General features: G+C 43.1%; 1 protein-coding gene across 2 annotated transcripts; it reads right to left on the minus strand.

Annotated features, from left to right (window-relative positions):
- Positions 1–4,069: 4,069 nt before the first annotated feature.
- On the minus strand, positions 4,070–12,782 carry ABRACL (ABRA C-terminal like). Of its 2 annotated transcripts, none has more exons than XM_063125700.1 (3): positions 12,649–12,782; positions 7,313–7,379; positions 4,070–5,600 (listed from the first exon to the last, which is right to left on the minus strand). In XM_063125700.1, the coding sequence occupies exons 2-3, from the start codon at positions 7,371–7,373 to the stop codon at positions 5,416–5,418; spliced, it is 246 nt and encodes an 81-aa protein (XP_062981770.1). In that variant the 5' UTR covers positions 7,374–7,379; positions 12,649–12,782; the 3' UTR covers positions 4,070–5,415. The 2 variants fall into 2 exon arrangements, with proteins under 2 accessions (XP_062981770.1, XP_062981771.1); XM_063125701.1 differs by lacking the exon at positions 12,649–12,782 and adding an exon at positions 11,633–11,675.
- Positions 12,783–24,368: the final 11,586 nt, after the last annotated feature.

A 24,368-nucleotide genomic window follows, 5' to 3' on the forward strand; every position in this document is an offset into this window, starting at 1 on the left:
ATGATCCTGTTCAGACAACACGCTAAGCCATGGTGATTAAACATTTTGAACTAAACATTACCATGGAGAACCATGACTTAGCATGTCATGTGGGCCATTCCTAACCATGTTGGCTACGTAACCATGGTTTAAACATGCATGCTAACCATTTGCTGCAAAAGGGTTAACAGACCCAGTGTCACCACAAAGCCCCACCAGTGCTGGAGCTTGAGGAGCATCTCATTCCCCCACCACCACCTGCAATGGCCCTCCTGCAGTCAGGCAAGCCAAATGCAGAGTAGGGCATCAGTGTCTACAGTGTTTAATAAATAAATGAATAAAAGTAATGTCCGTTATGATTGAGTATTCAATAAATGTTGGCCTTATAAAAAATCCCTAGGTGCACACCCTAATGAAATGTTCTGCACACGCCTATACCTTTCTCCTTCTCTTCTTGCTCCTCTTTCCAGCCTGTATGCATTCTGTAATGCTGGTCTCTTAACTGGATTTGCCTGTGCCAGCCATTTTCTGCTCCTCCTTCTCATCTAGAAATACACACACCCAAAAAACTACACTGAAAACTCAGATTAACAGTGATGAGAAATGTTTCAACTAGCTTTCAGTAGGCCTCTGAGATCATGTTCAAATCTTAGATGAAGCTTGAACCGGCTGTCACAAAATTGGCTTTAAGCCTCACAGACGAAAACACCTTAAGGGCACAATCCTATGCATGTCTCAACAGAAAAAAGTCCTACAATTCCTAGCATCCCTTTAGCTGGTCATGGTGTTTGGGATGTGCTATGAATTGTAGGACTTTTTTTGTCTAAACTCACATAACATTTTACCTGAAATCATCCTACCCCAACCCAGAGCAGGTGTGTTAGACTACAATGCCCTTCATTCCCAGCCTGCATAGCAAGAGCCATGCTGACTGGGAATGATGGGTGTTGCAGTCCAACACATCTGGAGGATGCAGGGTTGGCAAAGGCTGCCCTCAGTCTTCACTGTGCCTTCAAAATGGAAAGACTTACAGAAGCTTTATTTCAGTTATTTCATTGCATACAACTCTTCGGGGAACCACCCGTCAGCACACAAGATTTCTAGCATCAAAACAGTAAGAAAACAGGAGGCTGGAGGTAAGGAAACAAACAAAAATCACACATACCAACTAAAACAAGATGTTCCATAGAACTAAAGGCTTCTTTTGGGACTCCAATTGATTTACCCTACAATGCACACCAGTAGCTGCTTTCTGCTCTCCAGCCATTCTCCTTACTCGCTCCCGCAGGTTTTCCACTACTGAGGTGCAGCTGAGGAAGATTTAAAGTCAAACCATTATTTATTTATACGAGTTCTAATCCTGTGTATATGAAGGCCTTTTGAGAGTAATAAGGGCCTTCCTAGACGAGGTCTTAGCGCGATTTGAGACCCGGTTTCCCTGCTGTGCGTCCAGATGATGCACAGGGGAATCCGGGCTCAGGCCGCACTGAGGCCTCCTCTAACGCGCCATAAGCAAAGTCGCTTATGGCGCGCCTTTTGAGGCCGGGGCTGCGAAATGTCTAGGAAGGTCCGTGGCTTTTTGCGGCTACTCGCTTACTCGCAAGTAGCCGCGAAAAGCCACGGACCTGGCACAGCGCTCATACGAGCGCTGTGTCCATCAGCCTGGGGCGGGGGGAAGAGAGGGGCAGGGGGAAGGCCGACCCGGCAGGACGGGGGGGGGGAGAGCAGGCATCGGGGATGGCAAGGGGGGAGGGCAGGTGAGAGAGAGAGCGGCGGGCGCCGCTGCCCGGGCAATGCCTGGCATGGAGGGGGTGCGCTGCCGCCCGAGGAAGCGGCGGGCGCTGCCGCCCGAGCAAGGCCGGGGACAGGGAGGGCGGATGGCACAGGTATCAGGGATGGGGAGGGCAGGGGGGGCTGGGGGGATGTCTTGAGGGGGCTTAGTTTTTTTAAAAAACGGACTTACCTGGTCCGGAGTCTTCGGGCCGCACGTGGCCCCTTTAAACTTAAAAAAAAATGGCGGACGCTGCAGTTATCCCGATGTCCCTGCACCTCCCGTGTCTGGAAGCTGGGGCGGGGCGCACTAATGTCAGCGCGCCATCGCCCCACCTCCCTGCCGGCTTATCCCGGCAGGTCTAGCAACGCCCTAAGTATGACTAACACATGACAAACACCAATCTTAAGTCTCTCTGCCACTACACCTTTGTGAATTTTGTGTTTGCTTCCAGGCTGGTGGTACACCTATTGCATTCGGCACTCCACTCTGTACATATTTATTAGAGAGAGCTGGCTATCCCACATTAAAATCTGCTGATCATTTCACAGATCTTCTCAATATGTTCATACCTGCACCCTGTCTTTCCCTTTTGCATTTCTCTCTTTGCAAGCAAAAAGATAGCATAACAAAGGGCAGACTGGACTAAACCCTTTGTCCCCAATGTTCTAGTTGTTGATTGCAGGAAATAATTTACATGGGAGAACATTTAAAAATATAAAGTACCTCACCACCACAATCTGAAGTGGTACAGTCCACCTCAGCATGGGTAGACCCCAAAACAAGTCAGTATATGTCAAATACCCACAGATACTGGGGCCACAGCTAGACCTAAGGTTTATCCTGGGATCATCGAGGGTTCGCCCCTGCCTGAGCACTGGATCCCCTGTGCGTCATCTAGATGAACAGGTTTGACCCCTGGACGATCCAGGGATAAACCTTAGGTCTAGCTATGGCCAAAGTTTTCATGTCATGTAACATCTCCTTACTGATAATACTTTACAAAGGAAGCAAATCACATTTTCATCTGCTTGTAGAATGAGAGCCAGTGTAGTGTAGTGGCTAAAGTGTTGGACTGGAAGTTTGGAAGATCTGGTTTCTAGTCCCTGCTCAGCTATGGAAACCCACTGGGTGACTTTGAGCCAGTCACAGACTCTTAGCCCAGTCTACCTCACAGGGTTGTTGTTGTGAGGATAACATGGAGACAAGGAGGATTATGTACACTGCCTTGGGTTCCTTGTATGAAAAAAAGGTTGGATATAAATGCAATAATAAGTAAATAAAATAAATTAGAGAGGAGACACTGTACAAAATAAAGCAAAAGCATCTAGTTCTCAGGTGTAGCCCTCCAACTCTGAAAGAAACACCCTAGTACTACTGAGACTTGTATATACTTTATTATAGACCAAAGGAAGTTGTACATTTTATTTGACCAAATTCTGCTAGTGCAGATATACAAAGTAAAGTCTCTCGGGCAAAGCTTCTTCTTTTTTTTAAACATAGAATAAGATAGCTAAAAATAACTCTCGGAATAGTACTTATTGATTAATGAATTACTTTATCCATAGCTTTCAGGACTCTTTTCAAGCTTTAACAGAGGCCAGTTTGACATTACATTGGAGGAAAATATATATGCAAAACAAATAGAATGATCAGTGCATTTCAATTGTATGTTTGAATTTTGCAGTGAAGACTTTGAGGATTGGTAGCAAAATACTCCAGCCCCTGAATATTTATTAGGACAGAAATGTTAGGCTAGTTAACTGAATGGATGACACTAATGTAAAGGGCACTTCACAATTACCCTGAGAAGAGAACTAGAGGATCATGAGATGTCCATGCGGAAGAGTTTCTCAGCTGATTCTGCCAACAGAGTATGTCCATCACAACTTTCCCCTTCCATGAGAGCCTTCTCCCATCCTTCCCTCATTTATGTCATGTCCTACCTTCCCAGCCTTCACTGCTGCCTTTAAAAAAAAAATGTCTATATTCTGGCTAATACATAGGCATTATGCTAAAATGAGAGTACCTTGTTCCCTTTACACCAACCGTCTCTAACCTAGTGCCCTTCCAATGTGTTGGAGTGCTACTCCTACCAATGGCCACGCTGGATGGGAATGGTGGAAGTTATAATCCAACACATCTGGAGGGCCCCAGATTGGGGAAATTTATTTATTTATTTAAGGATTTTTATGCCGCCATTCAGCCAAAAAAGGCTCTCATGGCGGCTTACAAAAGTATTTCTTGACAGTCCCTGCCCACAGGCTTACAATCTAAAAGACATGACACAAAAGGAAAGGGGATTGGGAGGGAGGAGGAGGAGCGGGGAAAGGAAAGGAAATTCAGGCACTACAATCTTAGTTGGAAAGTTCAGCAGTTACAGGTGACAGCAGGAGGGAGGGGGCTCTCAGCTGGAGCTGGACCCAGGCACGGTGGAGAGGTGCCTGGCTGCTGCTTCCTCCCTCACTGGTGGCCTCTGCAGAGACAGTTGGTAGCAGGAGGGAGGGGGCTCTCAGCTGGAAAGCTGCTTTATACTATTCTGTTTTCTCAAAGCAGGACTAACCAAGAAGACCTGGGCTTACCTTAACAGCAATTAGGTGGCTTACTGCAGTCTGTGGTTGTCCACTCGATTTCCCCTAGGGCAGGGGAGCAGCACCTTAGGTAATTCCATCCCACCTGGGCTTCCAATAAGGCCTTTAAAGTTCTCCAGATTGTCACGCCCCCTTCCCCTGAGCACTAATAGTTCAATGGCTTCCCAGCTTTTGCTCATCCCCCCCACCCCATTCTAAAATGCTTTACCTAAAGCTTATTTACTGGCAGTAAGAGATTCAAGTGAAAATATTTTTCGTAGTTTGACTCCTCTCCATTTTACCTTCAGCCCTGCCAGCCACTGGAATGCAGACCCAGAGAGTTTCTCCAATATTAAATTTAGTCCTTGGGCTGAAAGAGACTTAACACCTCTGTCCCAGGAGAAAATAGATCTGGCTTGCCTACCTTCCCAGTCAAGTTATAGGTAATATTTAGTGAGTAAAATCCTCCCACGCTGCAGTCATTCACAATGAAAATGTCATGGCAATTATCTTGTCTTTCTGGCCTCACTCCAAGGCGGAGAAACCTAAAAGCTTTATACTCCTCCAAAGTGTTAAAAGTTCAGGAAGAGACACATCACATGAGGCTGCTGTGTATTAGAAGCATGTCACATGTGAGAAATTTCTATTCTAATACTGAGTTTCAAGTTAATGTATTTCTAGTTCTTTTTGGTTAGTTCAGTTTGCCTAGAGCAACTCTGTAACTAGCAGAGAAATAAAAGCGAGGGGGGGGAGACACACACAAACCATAGACATGGCCATCTCTTTTTAACTTTTGCAGTAGATTGTAGATTGCATACACAGCTAACTTATTAGTAAAATCTTCTTTTCAAACATTAACAATTCAGACAATTTAAAATGCAATACCTGAGATAAAAAGGGGGGTTGTTCCACTGTTTGATTCAACAAGCATTTGTAATAATAAATTCAAAGTTTTTTTTAAGCCCCCCAAAGAAATACATTTGTTTTTATTATAAAGATATATAGGAAAAATACACCTTCATGCAAATATGCCTTGGTCCGAAAAGAATTTACGTGAAAAAAAGATAATGCCATGTAGCTAAGAATCTAGCTGAGCTAGTCCTGCAGTAACAAAATATCAACATTGTCATGAACTCCTTGCAGAAGCAGCTCTCCAGGATAACTAACAATCTTTCGCCGTTTTGCAGCTTTAAGAGTCCCCACTAAAGCTTCAAAAAGGTTGGCACATTTTTCATCAGCAAAGAGCACTCCAAACTTCACACTCAATGCCCCATCAGGATCTAGACAAAAGAAGGTATTACAATACAGTGACATTTATTCAATCAGGCATTTGAGTTTCTGTTTCTGTTTTGTTTTTACTTGTCTTGTTTTTTCATTTTGTATGAATCACTTCATTTGCATGTTCACCTTGTGAACTGGGTCCATGAAAAAGCAGTCTATAAATATTGTAAATAAGTAAATATTCCTTCACACCGAGGAATCATATTGGGTACTGCTACCAATATCAAAACACTGAAATCATTTAGGCCCAATCGACAGCTAGACCTACCCTGGGATCATCCAGGCTTCGCCCCTGCCTGAGCACTGGATCCCCTGTGTGTCACCTAGATGAACAGGTTTGACCCCTGGACAATCCAGGGATAAACCTGAGGTCTAGCTATGGCCTTAGTCTTGACAAACAACATGATCATAACCTGAAGTTATGGCAACTGCAGAAGACAGAATTGCTTTTAAATTCTCTTCCCTCAAAGGTACACAGTATAATGAGTGTACATGACTGCTAGCAAAATCCTTATGCCACCAAGACACTGCCAGTGCAAGAGGAGAAAATTTGGCACCGCATCATGGGAATTGGCAGAGCTAAGGAATGGGGCTTAGCTGGAATCCTATGCATGCTCAAGGCTTGATCATGTTCCTGAGCTAGCTCAATTTATATCCACAAAAGAGGTGGTGGAAGAAAAACACTTTCATCTAAATCAATGGGGAACCTCAAACAATTGGCCTTTAGAAGTAAACAAGGAGGCTCTAAACAGAGAGTGTAAGCAGATGTCTCTATCCTCTGCACATCCTCCAAATGCCCTAAGCATCCCAAGGTGTGCAAAGAACTCAAATATCCCTGGCCACAAAGTTCCACCCACCTCTACTTCAGATACAGACAAATTGTGTGTTGGCTAAACACCTCTCCATTAAAAAGGCTTACTGCCTCTCATACTGGAGGTAGCACATAGCCATCAGGACTAGTAGCCATTGATAGCCTTCCCCGTCAGGAATTTATCCAACCCCTTCTAAAGACAATCAAATTGGTGGCCATCACTACATCTTGTGGAAATGAATACCATAGTTTAACTATGTGCTGTATTTCCTTTCATCTGCCCTCAATCTCTCACCAATCAACTTCATGGGATGATCCCAGGTTCTAGTATTACTATGCACTTTTTCCACATCGCCTAATTTTCTACACTTCTATCATGTCTCCCCGTACACACTTTTTTTCTAAGCTAAACAGTCCCAGACATTTTAACCTGTTGCCCTCCAAATGTTTTGGACCACAACTCCCATAAGACCCAGCAGGCATGGTCATATGGAATGATGGGAGTTGCAGTTAAAAGCATTTGGAGGAACACCTGGTTGCCCAGCCCCACTGAAAGGTATGGCCAAGAGAAATATAGCAGGTGCAGCATAAAGGGCTTGTGAAATCCTATATGGTGCTGTCAGAACACAAGAGGAATTTGGTTGATCACTGTGGGACTAAATGGAACTTGGGTCAGATCCAGCAGGGCTCTCCTAATGTTGTTCTTAGTTATTTCTGTTCTGTACTTGTAAGCTACCATACAACAGAGTTCTGAGAGAGGCTTACCACAAAGGTCTTAACCATTTCCTATAATATTTGAGTTGTTGCCAGAAGTCTCTCACATGGATTGAGAATGAAACAGCATCTTATATAGAGTTACCATCTTTCACCATTTTTAACCACCAAGTTCTAAGTACTTACTTTTAGTCCCCAGTCGCCGAATCTCTTCAACTAAAAGGCTGATTTCATGTTCAATGTTCATTGTCACCTAGAAATGGATTATTATTTAATTATAACTTGTACCATTCCATTGTCTTTCATACCCACACCATATCCATTGGGATTTTAAAGAATTCATTTACACATCAGTTAGGAGACAGTGGCAGCATTCAGTGGCAATTAACTCATCATTGGTGGGAATGCACACTATGTGGTAGCAACTTCTGGTTTTCTGGTCTGAAGCTGGACACTTTAAGTTGTTTATGGGATAAGCTAAAAAGTTAACCTAACAATAAATTGTAGGTTTGTGATGCGTGTTGCCGCAATTAACCCATGATTTGCCACCTAATGCTACTATGACGTTCCAAACCAGGTCAGTGAATGCAGGTGGAGCTTTCTTTGATGTTTTCTCTTCAGCAACTCTCACTATTTAAGGGACATGCCATTATTTAGTCTGAAAGTTAGATCTGTTGCTGAGAAAATTTGAAAGGAAGATCTGGTTATGCATGTGGTTCCCTTACATATAAATCACCTATTTGTATTGAGACCCCTAATTTTTAAAAAATTCTTCATATCAGCAGATATTGCAAGGAGGACGCTGTGAATATAAGTAACGTAACAGCTAAAAAGAGCTTTTAAAATATCCACAAAAGCATGGAGATTTTTATATCTCCCCCAATTAATTTATGTGAGAAAAAACATACATTTGTTTTCTATGATATGAAGTAAATAAGTTTTTCCACTCTAATAACAGATGCAACTTCTTTCTCCTGTGACAACTCTATATGTATCTTCTCTTCCTAAGTGAACAATTCATTGACCAGTTACTATAGTTTATGAGTTTGTTTACAATGTTTTTTGTTTTTGTTTGTTTTTTGTTTTTATATAAGTTTGTAAAACCACTTTCCTTAACAAAATATATGGAAGTGGCTCAGCCTTTTCCAATCACTGCTTCTATATATGTTGCCAAACAAAGCAGAAATTTAAACATATATACGTGATTCACAATGGAAGTGAGGCTTGTGATATTTGTCCTTTATTGGTGTAAAAATATCATGAGTACTGACAACAAATTTGAGACCACACCTTCTGACCTGGTCTAAATTAGAGGACAGGACCTTATTTAATTCAGGCACAGCTAGTTGAATGAGATTTGTATTTAATCTGCTTTCATAAAGGACACGTGTGTGTACATGCAATGTATAGGAACATAGGAAGCTGCCTTATACCAAGTCAAACCACTGTTCCATCTAGCCCAGTATTGTCAGCATCACAGATGCAAAACTTTTTTCAGCCCAAGGGCCGAATCCATTTTGAAGAAATTTGGCAAAGGAGGGGGGCATCATGGGTGTCGTTAGGAAGGCCACCTGGGTATGGGACCTGGATCATCTGAGCTGCACCTTGGATCTTTAGAGCTGCACCAATTCCCATCATCTGCCTTAATACAAGCCTGCTTCTTCCCTCTGAACTCTATAGCTTTGCAGTTACTAGGAGACTTTAGGACTCATTCACTTAACAGACCTATAGGGAGTGTAGCCTGAACGCACTGGAGGGGAGACCGCCACCTTTCCTTCCACAGTCTGCTGTTGTTTTTTCTTTCTCCCCTACATTTCTGCTCTTACATGCCCACTGCTGGGAGCATGCTTGGAATGAAAATTTGTAGTGGGAGAAGGAAGATTAGGAAGAGCTCCATATGAAATACTGGTATTTCACGTGGCACGTTTTACTGCCCCAAACTGGAACCTTTGGCTTCTGCAGAAGTTTAGTAGCTCCAGCATAGCAAAGGATTAAATCAGTCTCCACTTTCATTTCTCCTAAATAGCTGCAGGCTTCAGATTATATCAAAAGGACGGTTAAGTCTATGTGACATGTGACGTCAAGATCCAGGAAGTGCTGGGGCTTCTGAATAGGTTTTATGTTTTTTAAAAAAATGCTACCACAACAAATGTTTAATGTCAGTTTGCTCTGCATTGGGGAAATGACCCGATCTGTGTACTAAGCACACTGAACACAAATGGCTCCCCATATGGCAACTGTACACTTTTTATTATTTTATTATATTGTGTTTTCTTAATATTTTTTTAAAATAATTTTATCTAAATCACTTTGTAAAGTCTGCCTGAAAAAACGTCAACAAATAAAATGGTACCATAGCACTCTGACAGCATACGCTTTAGCACTACCACCTTTTCAAAATGTGCTAAGCCAAATGACAATGTAATATCAGCCTTCCAGTCACATTACCTAGCTGAAGCAAATTACTTCTTTGCCAACCAAAGGCATTCTTATCAGAAAAAATAATACTAATTTTTGCATACAAACCAGATAGGTTTTCCAGAAGAATAGGTTGTCCATGAGCAGGACCTGACAGACATCTATCCTATGCATGTTTAGAGAGAGAAAACAATTCCAGGGGAATGCTGGGAGTCATAGGAGTTTTTTTTGTCTGTCTAAACATACATAACTTTGTCCCCTAAATTCCTGTGCAAGGATTAGTCCACACTGTCACTATATCATGTTACTATATCACAAGTAAGGCAAGCTGTGGCCCTTGACTGCTATCTGTGTAGCCTGGGGACCCACATCCCATATGCCTAGGTGGGCTGTGGAGAAGAGATTGCTGTTTCCCTGTTGCTATTAGCAGCAGGGAAAAAGCGGTCTTATTCAAGGATCACGTGGGAGCAGGGGTAAGCTTTAATACTATTTATTTATATACCGCTTTCTGGGTGGTTCACAAAAATTAAAACTATGAAGTACAATTCAAAGTATAAAACAAGCAACAACATAAAAACTCAATATAAAAGTACAATGTAAAAGCACAACCAGGATAAAAACCAAGCATCAATGCAGAAATTTGTACAGATTTCAAAGACAGATTTAAAACAGCAAAGTTAAAAGACTAAGATGATAAACTGTTAAAATACTGGGGAAATAAAAAGGGTTTCACATAGCATCAAAAAGAGTACAATGTAAGTGCCAGGCAAACCTCTCTATGGAGCTCATTCCACAGCTGGGGTGCCACAGCAGATAAGGCCCTCCTCCTGGTAGCCACCTGCCTCACAAAAACATGGAGAAGGACCCCTGAAGATGATCTTAGGGTCCAAGCAGGTACATATGGAGGAGGCATTCCTTCAGATAACCTGGCCCCAAGCACTGAATGTTAATACCAGCTCTTTGAATCAGTCCCAGACCTGGACTGGCATGATGTGGGCTCATTGGCCAGTCCCTGTTAACAGTCTTGCTGCCCTGTTTTGTATCAGCTGAAGTTTCTGGACCATTTTCAAAGGCAACCCCATGTATAACACATTGCAGTAATCCAGATGAGAGGTTATCAGAGCATGGGTAGCTAGGTTATCTCTGTCCAGGGCACAGATGGTATATCAACCTAAACTGATAAAAGGTGCTCCTTGCCACTGAGTCCACCTGTGCCTCAAGTGACAGTTCTGGATCCAGGAGCACCCCCACACCACAGACCCAATCCTTTAGGGAGAGCGCAACCCCCTCCAGAACAGGTTGAACATCACCTAGCCAGACAGAAAAACCACTCGCTAACAGTACCCTGTCTTGTCTGGATTGAGTCTCAGTGTGTTGGCCCTCATCCAGTCCATTACCGTGCCCAGGCATTGATTCAGAACAGCCACTGCCTCACCTGGGTTTGATGAAAAGGAGGGGTAGAGCTGGGTATCATCCACATATTGATGACACCTCAGGCCACATCTCCAGATAACCCCTCCCAGTGGTTATCTTGCACCTCCCAGCAACCCCTGCAGGAAGGATCACTGCTTCTCTGCTGTCCAGATCTTTAAAGCCCCCTACTAGGGTTCCACTCTGTGCCTACTCTAGAGTAAGGATGAAGACCATGCAGCTGTTGAACCCACATTTTATAAATGTCAGGTTTGACCCTAATGTTAGCAAATGTAAGTGTGTACCCTTACTTAGCAGGGTTGGGCCATCTGCCCCAAATGAGTAAGAATGGGAAAGTTGGCAGGAGGTCCTGTGGCATTTTCAGGCTCCTATGACATTATTGTGGGAGAGGAGGGCAACCAGCACGTTTTGTGCCCTCATTCAAGGTTGGTGAGCACACTCCTTTCCGAGTGGGTTAACTTGGTACTACATAAATGAGTCTGGATGGCGTGATGAGTAACTTCCTTCCTCCTGCTGCTGCTACACACACACCCCCTAATTTGGTCATGGTCCCTCTGTGTTCAGATAATGCAAAGGGCTTCAATCAGCTCCAGCAGCAAGCCCGCCAGAGCTCCTTCTTCCCTGCTTTTACAGTTCCTTCAGACAGGATTGACAAACCAGCTTTTGTGTCCTCCTGCTGGAACTCCCACGGGCTCCACGTCTTTCCATTGCACGAGAGAGAGAGAGAGAGAGAGAGGGAGAGAAAGAGAGAGAGAGAGAGAGAACTTCAGAGGGAGGCATGCAGGGACAACGCGCGTGTCGGAAATACAATAGGGGAGCCTGTGCTGAGTACTTGCAGAGGAGGAGACGGCGAAGTGTGAACTGCTGGCAGGGTCAGGAGAAGAAAGCGAGAAACAGACACGATTGCCCTGCAAGCTAGCATTGCGGCTCAGCCCGACGGCCCTCAAGCACGTTATGCTGGGAAGCAAATCTCATCGTTTTCAGACGAACTTCGATCCCAGGAAGCATGTTTCCGTTTACAAGCAAAGCATCAGCATCCCCTGCTAGGCAGAAGATCAGCCCTGGTTATATGTGAAACGTGTTTGCCTCTCAGCGCTATCTACCTGCCTGTAATCCTACACGTGCCTACTCAGAAGTAAGCCTCATTGAGCTCAATGGGACTTATTCCCGATGAAGCCTTTATAGGATTCCTAAGCATGCCAATGGTATTCTTCAGTCTACCTAGGGTTAACCCTTCGCCCTCTAGCCAACCGCAAAGGGCTGCAAATGCCTGTGGATTCCATCAGGCGGTGGGCGCTCGGCGCCGCGCCTATTCATTGGAATCCCACCCGCTCCCCGCCCTCAATCAGCATCTCCCCTATCTCCAACCGCGTGCTTTGTCACATGGATCCCGGTGCGGAAGTGCTGGTTGTTCCCACCTTCCTTTTGCAGCAGGGCCACGGGGGGAGCCTTGCCTCGCAGCTCCTTGCCCAACCGCCACCCGCTCAAGGGGAGCACCGGCCCTGAGAAGCAGGCTTCCATCGGCGGCTCCCGCAACCCAACCCACCTCTTCGTCGGCGGGCCACGCATAAATCCTGGTCGCGCGTAACCTGCCTCTCCCCCCTCCCCTCGCCCGCTTCCAACCTCGTGGCGCGTCGCTGCCTGCGGGCTGCCTCCCGGCGCCTTCCACTCACCGAATCGGATCCACCACTCCAAGTGGCTCAGTCAGGGGGGATCTTTGCTTTTGGGTCGACGTGGGGGGAATCAGACAGGAGCCGCCTTCGGAAGCAAAGTGCAGGAGGAAGTGTGGCTCTCGGAGGGAGTGTCAGAAGGAGGGAAGCTGAGGCCAAAAAGAGACAGAGAGAGAGAGAGAGAGAGATGGAAAGTGAACAGAATCGTAGGTGCCGCCCACATCAAGGAGCAGAAGGTTATGGGAAGAATGAGGGTGGGGGCGCGAGGGAAGGGGACTGACTCGTTGAGTAGAAGGGGAATCGGAGCAGGCTCAGCTTTTGCAGGGTTTCTCGTGTGAGGCCAGCTCTGCTTACTCCGTTCTCACAAGTGACGTGTAGATCTGCGTTAGATGAGGGCGGGTTCAGTCACACCTGTGTGTTCGCTACGTGACACAGCAGTGCCGATCGGTGATTTGCATATGCGAATAAGCCCCCCCACCCCGGTAGATCGAAAAAGTAGAGGCAGAACTTGGATCATCGTCTCTCGGCTACACAATACTTTCCAACAGGCAGTTGACACGCATTCTTCTATGAATCATCCGCAGGTTTACATCCATGCGGCAACCAGCAAGACGTATTCCATAAAAGGTGTATTTCCCCACAATATCAAGGCTGCAATCCTATACGCCCTTACCTAGGAATAAGACTTATTTGGCTCAGTGGGACTTACGGCTGAATAGACACGCATAGGGTTGCAATAGAAGTCCCGTTGAACTCAATAGAAATACTGATTAGAGCTGACAGGGTTGCAAGGTTTTCACATGTTTTCGCGTGTCTCTCGCTATAAACGGAGAAATTATAACAGCCCCAAGGCTCTGTTCTTTTACTTCCCTCCTTTTACTGCCTAATTACCTGTGCCTCAATGTAGTGTTCTAGATAGATGAGTAAAACTGGCTAGGGAATGCATAAGATACATATTAATGCCATGTGGGACAGCCTTGTTAGGAGTGGGACTAGAGCTGAAAGGGTGGGGTTTTTTTTGCAATTTTGAATGCTCTCTGCATTATTATTTTTAATCCTACACACAGAGGTTTTTTTTAATAGCTTCCCCCAGCAAGTATGTTTTTGTTGTTGTTTTAATACAAAATGAGTTTTATTAGAGTGGACATTCAAGCATGTCTGGAGTGGTACGATCCACAAATGACATTACCATGTAATTGTTCTGGACACGTAGTTTGACTTTAATAGCATGTTTTTGCTTCTATTTTGCTATTTGTGCACATGTATATAGATACTTCTGGAAGGGGGGCTTCTAGCACTACAAATAGAAGACAATCTGCAGGTTTTTGTTTTGATCTCAACAAATTTTCTGCAGTGAGAAAAAGGATATAAGAAGTGGTGGAGAAACACCACTTAAATTTCTGTGAATGAAGCAGGGAGACGGCACATTAAATGCCTTGTCTATAAACACCCTCAATTTAATGTAGGTTTGCACATACATCTCCTTTTAAAACCAGTGCAGGGAAATGGATTTATAGTCCCATTTCAACCTTTACATGTTTTTTTTTCTTTTTTTGCCAAACATGAACAGATGTGTTCTTCATGAAATACAATACAAATTTCTGTTTTGGGGGAGTGGACATGTATGACTAATTCTGTAATTTTATGTACACTTCTAGCACTCAGCATCCCCCACCCCAGTCCATAATCCCCTTCCATTATGCACATCAACTACTTTGCCATGCAGGGGATGAGTTTTTTAGTCATTCCCTCTCCAGCAGGTCAGGTGACTGGATGCATAGGTGGCCAAGGCTCCCAAATCTTTAAGGTTGCAGTGAAAACTTACTATTTGATTTTAAATATTTCTTTAATCCTGCCTTTCCTTAAGAAGACTTCAAGGCTGATAACAACAAACAGTTAAAAGAATACAATGCCATAAAAAAGCTAAACAACATAAAGGCAGCGGAACTATTTCAGCAAGGGCAACTTTTCTAACCCCACATGTGAAAAGCTGTACCTTTCAACAAATGTTATTCTACACAGCTGTTAAAGTTACAGGGACCTTGTCATCCTCAAGGTCATCCTTAGCAACAGCTAGTTGGCAAAGCCCTCTTGTTACACAGTTCTACTGTGAGATGCAGGCAAAGGGCCCCTTAACACCTCCTGTGTCAATAGCAGAAGAGGTTCAGGCCCTTTCTACACCTAAGGATTATCCCAGGAAAATGAAGGGATCATCCCTGCCTGCTCCCGGGATCCCCTATGTGTCATTTGCATGCACAGGGATGATCCTGGGACAATCCCTGGAAAAAAGGCAGGTGTAGAAATGGCCTCAGTCAGAGCAAGAGCTGGGAGCATGAAGGGATACATCTATGTTGCATTATCTGGGGACAGGAAGAGGGTTAAAGAGTGTGTAAGAACAGACTCCTGGTTGCAGATTTTGGGCTAACTACATAATATGAGCAAATGTCTATAACTGGAAGTTCAGAAGGAGGGTTGTTTGAGCAGAAACGGTTTGTTTGCTTGCTTAATCCTTTCGCTGCCATAGTGTTTCTTTATTCAAGATCTAGAAAACAGTTACTGTTTTCATTAAAAGCTTCAATCTTCAGGAATCCAAAACCTCTGCATCCAGATTCCATATGGAGTCTTCTAAATCTTTGGACTCATAAGGAACACAGTTCTGACTAGCCAAACAATCACAAAATCTTGGTTTTTTGGTTGGCCTAATATGGATTTGGTTTTTTATGGTTGACATGGCTACTTTTGCATATTTTTCCAGTTCTGACAAGATCCCCAACCTGTGCTCTCCAGATGGTTGGGACTTCAACTCCCATCAGCTTCAGGCAGCATGGCCAATGGTCAGGAATGCTGAGAGTTATAGCCAAAAAATCTGGAGGACATGAAGTTGGGGTAGTCAATATGAATGCAAGTTGTTGGGTAAGACTAATCCAATTGGAGAGGCGGGTAAGAAATAAATTATTATTATTATTATTACTATTATTATTGGGTGCTCATTAAGTGGTACAAGGTTAAAAAAAACCACCCTCTTACATATAAGTTCTCCATGGAGTTATGAAGAAGAGCAAGAGGTAATGACATACCTAATCCAAAAAGACTTAAATTCTACCTCATTCATTTGTTTCTAAAGGAAGCTACATTTGGTGTGATTTTACCATTGATCTAGATAGTTTTCTAAAGAAGCAAGAAAGTGCTTGGAAACATTAACAAAGGTCAAAGGTGATGATGCAGGCTCCACATTTCCTTTAAAATATATGCAGATAAGTCAGAGGGAAATTGCTCTAGCTATATTCGTCATAAGACTTCCTATTTACTCTTTAGCATAGTTAACTTGGAAGCTCGAGTTCTCACCCTTTACATAAGTTTGTATACTGTGTGAATGTTCTAGAATGTCGGTATACTTGAATCAGACATCTTAAGGGAATGACACAAGATGAAGTCATGTGGAGGCAAAGAATAACCATTCTTTGCCATTATTGCTAGGTGGAAGGTGTGTCAGACATAATGCATGGCATGGTAATAAGAAATTTGTTTTTAAAATGGTATACTAGAAAGTATAAACAGGGGAAGGATTATAGCTCAGTGGTAGAGCATTGTAAAAGATTCCAGGTTTAATTCATAGCATTTCCATGTAAGTAAGGCTGGGAAAGATCTGTCTGAAACCCTGGAGAGCCACTGCCAGTCAGTGGCCCTGTTCTAAACCATGATTGTTAAGTGTTTTGAGCTAAATATTATGGCTTAGGGTGTCATGTGAACCATGACTTAGCGTGGCATGTGAACCATGGTGGCTACATAACCATGGTTTAAACATGCTCACTAACCACTTGCTGGAAAAGAGTTAGTGGCCTAACCATGGCTGAGCGGGTTGTCTGAACAGACCCAGTGTAACCAGTACTTAGCTGGATGGACCAATTACCTGGTCTGATATAAAGCAGTTTCCTACGTTCTCTTTTAGAGCTCCATCGAATGGCGGAATACCATCCAAGTGCATGTGCTCCATGCCTGTGAGCCCCTTACTGTTAGGTGATACCAAATTTATCAAAGAGCTTGAGAAGTTCATTTGTTCTGGCTCCCAGATACAATGGTGGCCTCCAAGTGCACAGAGCTCGCTCAAATCTGCCTTATAGTGCAATCCTATGCGTGCCTTATCAGAAGCAAATTCTATTGAGTTCAATGGGACTTTCTTCCAGGTAAGTGTGCATAGAATTGCAGGCCTAGTTTTTAATAATCTGCAGCTGCAATCCTATACATATTTACATGGGAGTAAGCCCTTCTGAACACAGGATTAGGGTGGCACTATGAGGTAATGTTCTAAAGGAAATAACTAAGAAGGAACACTATAAAAGTATATATATATACCATGTTACAGATCAGTCTAGTAGATTTCTTGTTATCTCTAAAAACATAGCAAAGTAGGTTTGTAATAACTTTCAACGAGTAGAAAACCAGTAGAAAACAAAAAATACAACAGTTAATAATAATATACAAACTGGCTGCAGTAAGGAATGGTTGAAGGCATTTATTTTGCAGTTCAAATTGTACATTCTTGACAACTTATATAGCACAATGGGTTGTTTTATAATGGCATGGAGAATCAAGACTATTTTTGTCATAGTTGGTTACAAGAAGTCACACAATGAACATCTTATTTAGATTAAAATTGGGGTGCTAAGTTGGTGGACAAGTTGTACTTATTCAAAAATAATTACTATGGAAGCATTAAAAATGAGATTTAGGGTGATGTAGAGCTTATGAAGCTTACTGGGTGACATTAGATCAGTTGTTCTCTCTAAGCCTAATTTACCTTTCATGCCTTTCTGTGAGGATAAAGTGAGGTAATCCACATCCATGTACAGCACTCTCAGCTCAATGGAAAAAGAATAGGGTACAAATGCGATGATGATTAATAATAATAAAAAATCCTTTCCCTTTTCATAGAATCATAGAATAGCAGAGTTGGAAGGGGCCTACAAGGCCATCGAGTCCAACCCCCTGCTCAATGCAGGAATCCACCCTAAAGCATCCCTGACAGATGGTTGTCCAGCTGCCTCTTGAAGGCCTCTAGTGTGGGAGAGCCCACAACCTCCCTAGGTAACTGATTCCATTTTCGTACTGCTCTAACAGTCAGGAAGTTTTTCCTGATGTCCAGCTGGAATCTGGCTTCCTTTAACTTGAGCCCGTTATTCCGTGTCCTGCACTCTGGGAGGATTGAGAAGAGATCCTGGCCCTCCTCTGTGTGACAACTTTTCAAGTATTTGAAGAGTGCTATCATGTCTCCCCTCAATCTCCTCTTCTCCAGGCTAAACATGCCCAGTTCTTTCAGTCTCTCTTCATAGGGCTTTGTTTCCAGACCCCTGATCATCCTGGTTGCCCTCCTCTGAACACGCTCCAGCTTGTCTGCATGCTTCTTGAATTGTGGAGCCCAGAACTGGATGCAATACTCTAGATGAGACCTTGCCTTTCTTGCAGCCATATCGCACTGTTGGCTCATATTCAGCTTGTGATCTACAACAATTCTAAGATCCTTCTCGTTTGTAGTATTGCTGAGCCAAGTATCCCCCATCTTGTAACTGTGCATTTGGTTTCTATTTCCTAAATGTAGAACTTGGCATTTATCCCTATTAAATTTCATTCTGTTGTTTTCAGCCCAGCATTCCAGCCTATCAAGATCACTTTGAAGTTTGTTTCTGTCTTCCAGGGTATTAGCTATCCCACCCAATTTTGTGTCATCTGCAAATTTGATAAGCGTTCCCTGCACCTCCTCGTCCAAATCATTAATAAAAATGTTGAAGAACACTGGGCCCTGCAGTACCCCACTCGTTGCCTCTCCCCAGTTTGAGAAGGTTCCATTGATAAGTACTCTTTGAGTCTGATTCTGTAGCCAACTGTGAATCCACCTAATAGTTGTTCCATCTAGCCCACTTTTAGCTGGTTTGTTAATCAGAATATCATGGGGCACTTTGTCAAAAGCTTTGCTGAAGTCAAGATATATGATGTCCACAGCATTCCCACAGTCTACCAGGGAGGTTACCTGATCAAAAAATTAGATCAAACCAGAGTTGGATGCCACATCTGTACCATTGATGTAATTGAGAAAAGGAGACCATATTTCATTGAATGGAAATTTCAAATCTTCCTCTGACCACAGTAAATTGAAGGAAACAAGCTCAGTTCGGCATCTACAGAAATCGTTTGTGTATTTATTAGAAACGCTGTCTGACTTGTATGTTTTTATATTTTTTTTAACTTTTTTAAAACTGCTTTGTTAAATAGAGTTTAATAAATAAATATTTTTTAAAAAATAGATCAAATTAGTCTGACAGGATTTGTTCCTGACAAATCCATGTTGGCTTCTAGTAATCACTGCATTGATTTCAAGGTGTTTACAGATTGACTTCTTTATAATCTGCTCCAGAATTTTCCCAGGGATGGATGTCAGACTGAATGGTCTGTAGTTCCCAGGTTCCTCCTTTTTGCCCTTTTTGAAGATAGGGACAACATTAGCCCTCCTCCAGTCGTCCGGCACCTCACCCATCTTCCATGATTTTGCAAAGTTAATAGACAAAGGTTCTGAGAGTTCTTCCACTAGGTCCTTCATTACTCTAGGATGCAGTTCATCGGGCTCTGGAGATTTGAACTCATTCAAGGAAATTAGGTGTTCTTTGACCATTTGTTTATCAATCTCAAACTGCAATCCTGCCCCCTCAACTTCTGCTTCACTTTTTCCAGAGGGGTCATAGACCCACTTTTGGGAGAAGACTGAGGCAAAATAGGAATTGAGCACTTCAGGCTTTTCTTTGTCATCTGTTATCAATTTGCCATCCTCATTAAGCAGTTGAACCACCATTTCTTTCCTCTGTCTTTTACTACTCACGTATCTGAAGAAAGCCTTTTTATTGCTTTTAGCATCCCTCGCTAATCTCAGCTCATTCTGAGCTTTAGCCTTCCTGACGCCATTTCGGCACTTCTGCGCCACTTGTCTGTACTCTTCTTTTGTAGCCTGGCCTTCCTTCCACTTCCTATATGTATCCTTTTTTGTTTTCAGGTCATCTCTAAGCTTTTTGTGGAGCCACATTGGTTTCCTCTGTTGTCTTCTATCTTTTCTCCTTGTTGGAATTGTTTGTAACTGTGCCTTTAAAATTTCCTTTTTTAAATACTCCCATCCATCCTGCACTCCTTTTCTCATTAGGCTCACTTGCCATGGGACCTTACTTATCATAGTTCTGAGTTTATTAAAATCAGCTTTCCTAAAATCCAGAGTATGTGTATGGCTACATTCTGCTTTTGTCTCCTTTGTAATCAAGAATTCAAGTATGACGTGGTCACTTTCCCCCAGAGTTCCCATAACTGCCACTTTATCCACTAAGTCATCCCTATTGGTCAATATCAAGTCAAGGATTGCCGATCCTATAGTTCTTTCCTCCACTTTCTGTAGGAGAAAGTTATCACCCATACATGTCAGGAATTTCTTGGAAGGGCTGCTTTTGGCAGTATTGGTCTCCCAACAGATATCAGGGTAATTGAAGTCCCCCATCGCTACTACATCACACTTCCTTGAAACACTGGCAATTTGTTTCTCAAAAGTTTCATCCTCGTCTTCTCCTTGATTGGGTTGTCGGTAGTAGACTCCGATTATCATGTTCTTTTTATTCCTTGCCCCATTTATTTTAATCCAGATGCTCTCGATGGGGCTCCCAGTGTGATCCGCCTGTATTTCTGTGCAGGGATAGGTATTTTTAACATATAGTGCAACTCCACCTCCCTTTCTATTTCTTCTGTTCTTTTTGAACAAGATATATACTTCAATTGCTATATTCCAGTCATGGGAGTCATCCCACCAAGTTTCAGTTATACCTATCAAGTCGTATTTGCCTTCATGTAATAAGAGTTCAAGTTCATTCTGTTTGTTTCCCATGCTCTGGGCATTAGTATATAGACATAGAAGACCATGTGTTTTATAGTCTGGCTTTGTTCTTACATTGCTGCAGACACTATTTTGGGGCACTATTGGAGCTGTTCTCTGTACTGTGGTGCATTGGCCTTCATCCATTGTTGCCTCGAAGTTTACGTCTCCTGCCCCCGTAAGATTCAGTTTAAAGCCTTCCTGATCAAGTTCTTCATGCTGTTGAACACATTCTTTCCAGCCCTTGTGAGGTGCAACCCATCCCTTGCCAGCAGTCTGTGTTCCAAGTAGCGTAGCCCGTGGTTCCAGAATCCAAAACTCTCACATCGGCACCACCTTCGTAGCCAGTTGTTCATCTGGAGTATTTTTCTTTCCTTTTCTAATCCTCTTCCAAGAACCAGGAGGATGGATGAGAAAACTACCTGGGCTCCAAAGTTCTTCAGTTTCCTTCCCAGAGCTTCAAAGTCTGAAATGATTTCTTCGTAGCTCTGCTTGGCAACATCATTTGTTCCCACATGGATGAGAAGAAAGGGGTATGTGTCCATGGGCTTTATGAGCTTTGGTAACCCTTCAGTCACATCTCTAATCTGTGCTCCAGGGAGACAGCACACCTGGCGATTCCATGGGTCTTCACAACATACTTGGGTTTCAATCCCACGCAGCAGGGAGTCTCCCACAACGACTACTCTTCTCTTCTTCTTGGTTGACCTACCTTATGCCTCTTGTTCACTGTTGCATGGTGTCTCCTGTACTTCTCCCTCTGCAAACTGTCCTTTAGTCTCATCCTCCAGTAGCTGAAAGCGGTTGCTTAACTCTAAGAAAACTCTGAGAAAGTGGTTGCTTAACTTCTCATCTAGTTTCTAAGGTTGGACTATGAGTTAATGGCAATGGCAGGCAACTGTTGGCAGGTGGCTTGGTGTGAAGCCTGGGAGACACTGCTCCAGTATTTGGCATGGCATCGATACTGCTACTTTAAGAAGTTCTGCTGGCATCCAGCGGAAAGATGGTCCTGGACTGCTGAATGAAAAAAGTGCTCAGCAAGTGACCTTGTAAACAAGTCAGTGGCACCTGGTCATGTTCCCAGGTAAAGATTCATAAGTTTGACTCTATCAAACCACACCAAAATTGGGTACTTAAATGAGATTGATTCAGCCACATACATCAGGTACTATGCATGAATAGATCCCAGGGAAAGAGTAGCATACATCCAAGGTGTTGCATAATTGGTGATAAGTGTAATGGCAGAAAGCCCCACAGGCAGATTCTGCCTTGATTGTATTTAGCTTACCTTCAGCAAGGCTTGAGAAAAGGAATTCAACCTGTTGAAGTTTTCTTGGCTGCATCCATTGGCTTTTGCTCCCTTGCTGAAATCACTTTAAGCCACAGAATCCAGGGTACTGTCTGAGAACCTTGTCAAGTCCTCCTTCTAAGAACATCATTCCCAGAACACTTGCTTATAGCTGAAGCAGTGATCTGCATGCAACCTTTTTCAAATCATTTGCCATAACCTCAGGAGTTTCCCCGCATCACAGCACCATCTTCAGGAATGATCCAACAGGATTCAGTTCTACCCTATCTTCAGGAGGCCCTTTCCTTACATATTGTAGCCTCCAATCCCTTTACCGGATTTTCTGTTATGCGGTTATGTGAATGCAGTAGAAATTCAGACAATCTTTTAAACAGCTTCTGATCAGAAATTCAGACAATATTTTAAACAGCTTCTGATCAGAAGTTGGTGGTGCAGTCTTGCACTTTTCAGCCAGTGGGAAGGAGTACAGTCTTGCTTTCTTTTTGTGGACTTCCCTGTCTTTTCAACCTCACAAATATTGTGATTTGCCATGTCTGCTAGAAGAGTTGCTCGACACACAAATATCTTTGCTGCATCGGTGGGTCAATGTCCAGTCCCAGAAGAGAAAATAAGGAGAAGCAGTTATTTATTTATTTATTTTATTACATTTACATTTACAGTTGGTGTGCAAGGTGCTGGAAATTGGTGTGTGTTTAACCTAGGAAACGCCATTATCCTGTCCTCTCATTCCACCATGGTAACCACCTCCAAGGGAAGCTTGGAATGTGACAAGGGACAGGGCCTTCTCGGGGGGGGGGGACTGCTCCCCACTGAGACATGCCTGGCACCGACACTGTAATCATTTCAGCCCCAGGTAAAGACCACCCTCTACTCCCAGGCATTTAATGATATATTATGAGGCATCTATGTCTGCTGTTTTAGAACAGATCTATTTGGAAAAAACATTGTTTTTAGCTATTTACATTGTTTAAATTTTTCTATGTTAATATGTTTAGACTATTTTTATTACACTTATTTTGTATTTTTATCAATGGTTGTAAACCACCCAGTGAGCTTCAGGTATGGGGCTACATAGAAATGAAATAAATAAATAGCAACTGTACACATGGACTAGCCTCTGCACACCACCAGCAGTGAGAGACAAACCACTGTAATCCCTCCTCCCTCCCACAATCTTGCAGTCTTTTGCCCCCAAGCTTCTATCCTCCTCTTTCACGCTCTCAAAAAGCCCATGGGCCCCAACATGCCTAGCTCTAACTTGTGCTACTCTCTCAGAACCACAGTCCAGCCCCTTCAAACCCGGACTCATCATGCATGTCCATGGCCTAGCCGCACATCTGAACCCTGTGCATGGATGTCTACAGCATTCCTTTTTTTTCTGCTAGATATGATTATTATGCTTAGGACTGTTCATCTTATACAAGATTATTGAATCCATATTAGAATTTGTTTGGTGTTTTATTATTGCAATAAGTTAATTCTCCATGATGTATTATTTGTATGTTTTAATTCTTATGTAATAAACAAGAATTAAAACAAACTCCCCTTTGGAATAGTCCAGTGTATGTGAGCTTTTGGGATAAATATGCCAAGATGTGCTCCTGCCAAGGTTCAAAGATCCGTTAGAAGGGTTTACCTTGGAATCTGTGTACTCATGTCCAGAGAGGTCATTTGTTAACAAGATTTTTTGGACTACCAACTCCCATCACCCTAGCTAGCATAGCCAATGGTGAGCGACCATGGGAGTTGTAGGCCAAAACTTCTGGAAGCCACAAGTTGCCCACCCCGGTATGAGGCTTGAAAGCTACTAGTATAGAACAACCTGGACATTAAGCCTGAAATCCTATGCAGACTGACTTGGGAGTAAGACCCATTGAATTCAACAGTATTTACTTCTCAGTACGTACACACACACACACACACAACATTGCACTATAAGGCTGCAATCTTTGCAATATTTATTGGTGAGTAAGCTCTGGGAAGACTTACTGCTGAGTAAGCATGTATATTATTAAAATGGCAATACAGAAACCGCTAATGAACATTTAAACCACCCTGGTCATTTTCTCTCTTTTGATGTCTTTTGTCTCTACTGCTTCTCACTCATGAAGGCTTATACTGCAATAAACAGCACAGGATTTAATCAGCCCAAGCCTGTGGCAGTTTAGTCAGAAGGTAAACCCAGCTGAGAGCAATGAGACTTCTGCCCAAAGAAATGCATGAGTCCTTTACCTTTTTATTTTATTTATTACATTTTTATACTGCCCAGTAGCCAAAGCTCTCTGGGCAGTTAGTTCACAATTAAAATAATAAAATACAGCTACTCAAAACATAATATAAAGGTTTATTTTGGTTTTACTATGTAAAACCAAAATAAACCCAGTAGCAGTTACAGCCCAGGGAAAGCCTGTGTGAAAAGATGTGTTTTCAGGAGACATTTAAAGGATGTTTCATTTTCTGCTTTCTGAACTGCAAGTTGGAGGGTTTTCCAGATAGAGGGAGCCACTACAGAAAAGG

This window comes from Elgaria multicarinata, chromosome 4 (genome assembly GCF_023053635.1).
Source record: "Elgaria multicarinata webbii isolate HBS135686 ecotype San Diego chromosome 4, rElgMul1.1.pri, whole genome shotgun sequence".
Taxonomy (NCBI): domain Eukaryota; kingdom Metazoa; phylum Chordata; class Lepidosauria; order Squamata; family Anguidae; genus Elgaria; species Elgaria multicarinata.

What these genes read in the sequence shown, in the direction of transcription:
- ABRACL (XM_063125700.1), bottom strand. Translation starts at nt 7,373, where the DNA reads ATGAACATTGAACATGAAATCAGCCTTTTAGTTGAAGAGATTCGGCGA. An exon ending in TCGGCGACTGGGGACTAAAA is followed by an intron (nt 5,601 to 7,312) that starts GTAAGTACTTAG and finishes TCTTTTGTCTAG; the next exon opens with ATCCTGATGGGGCATTGAGT.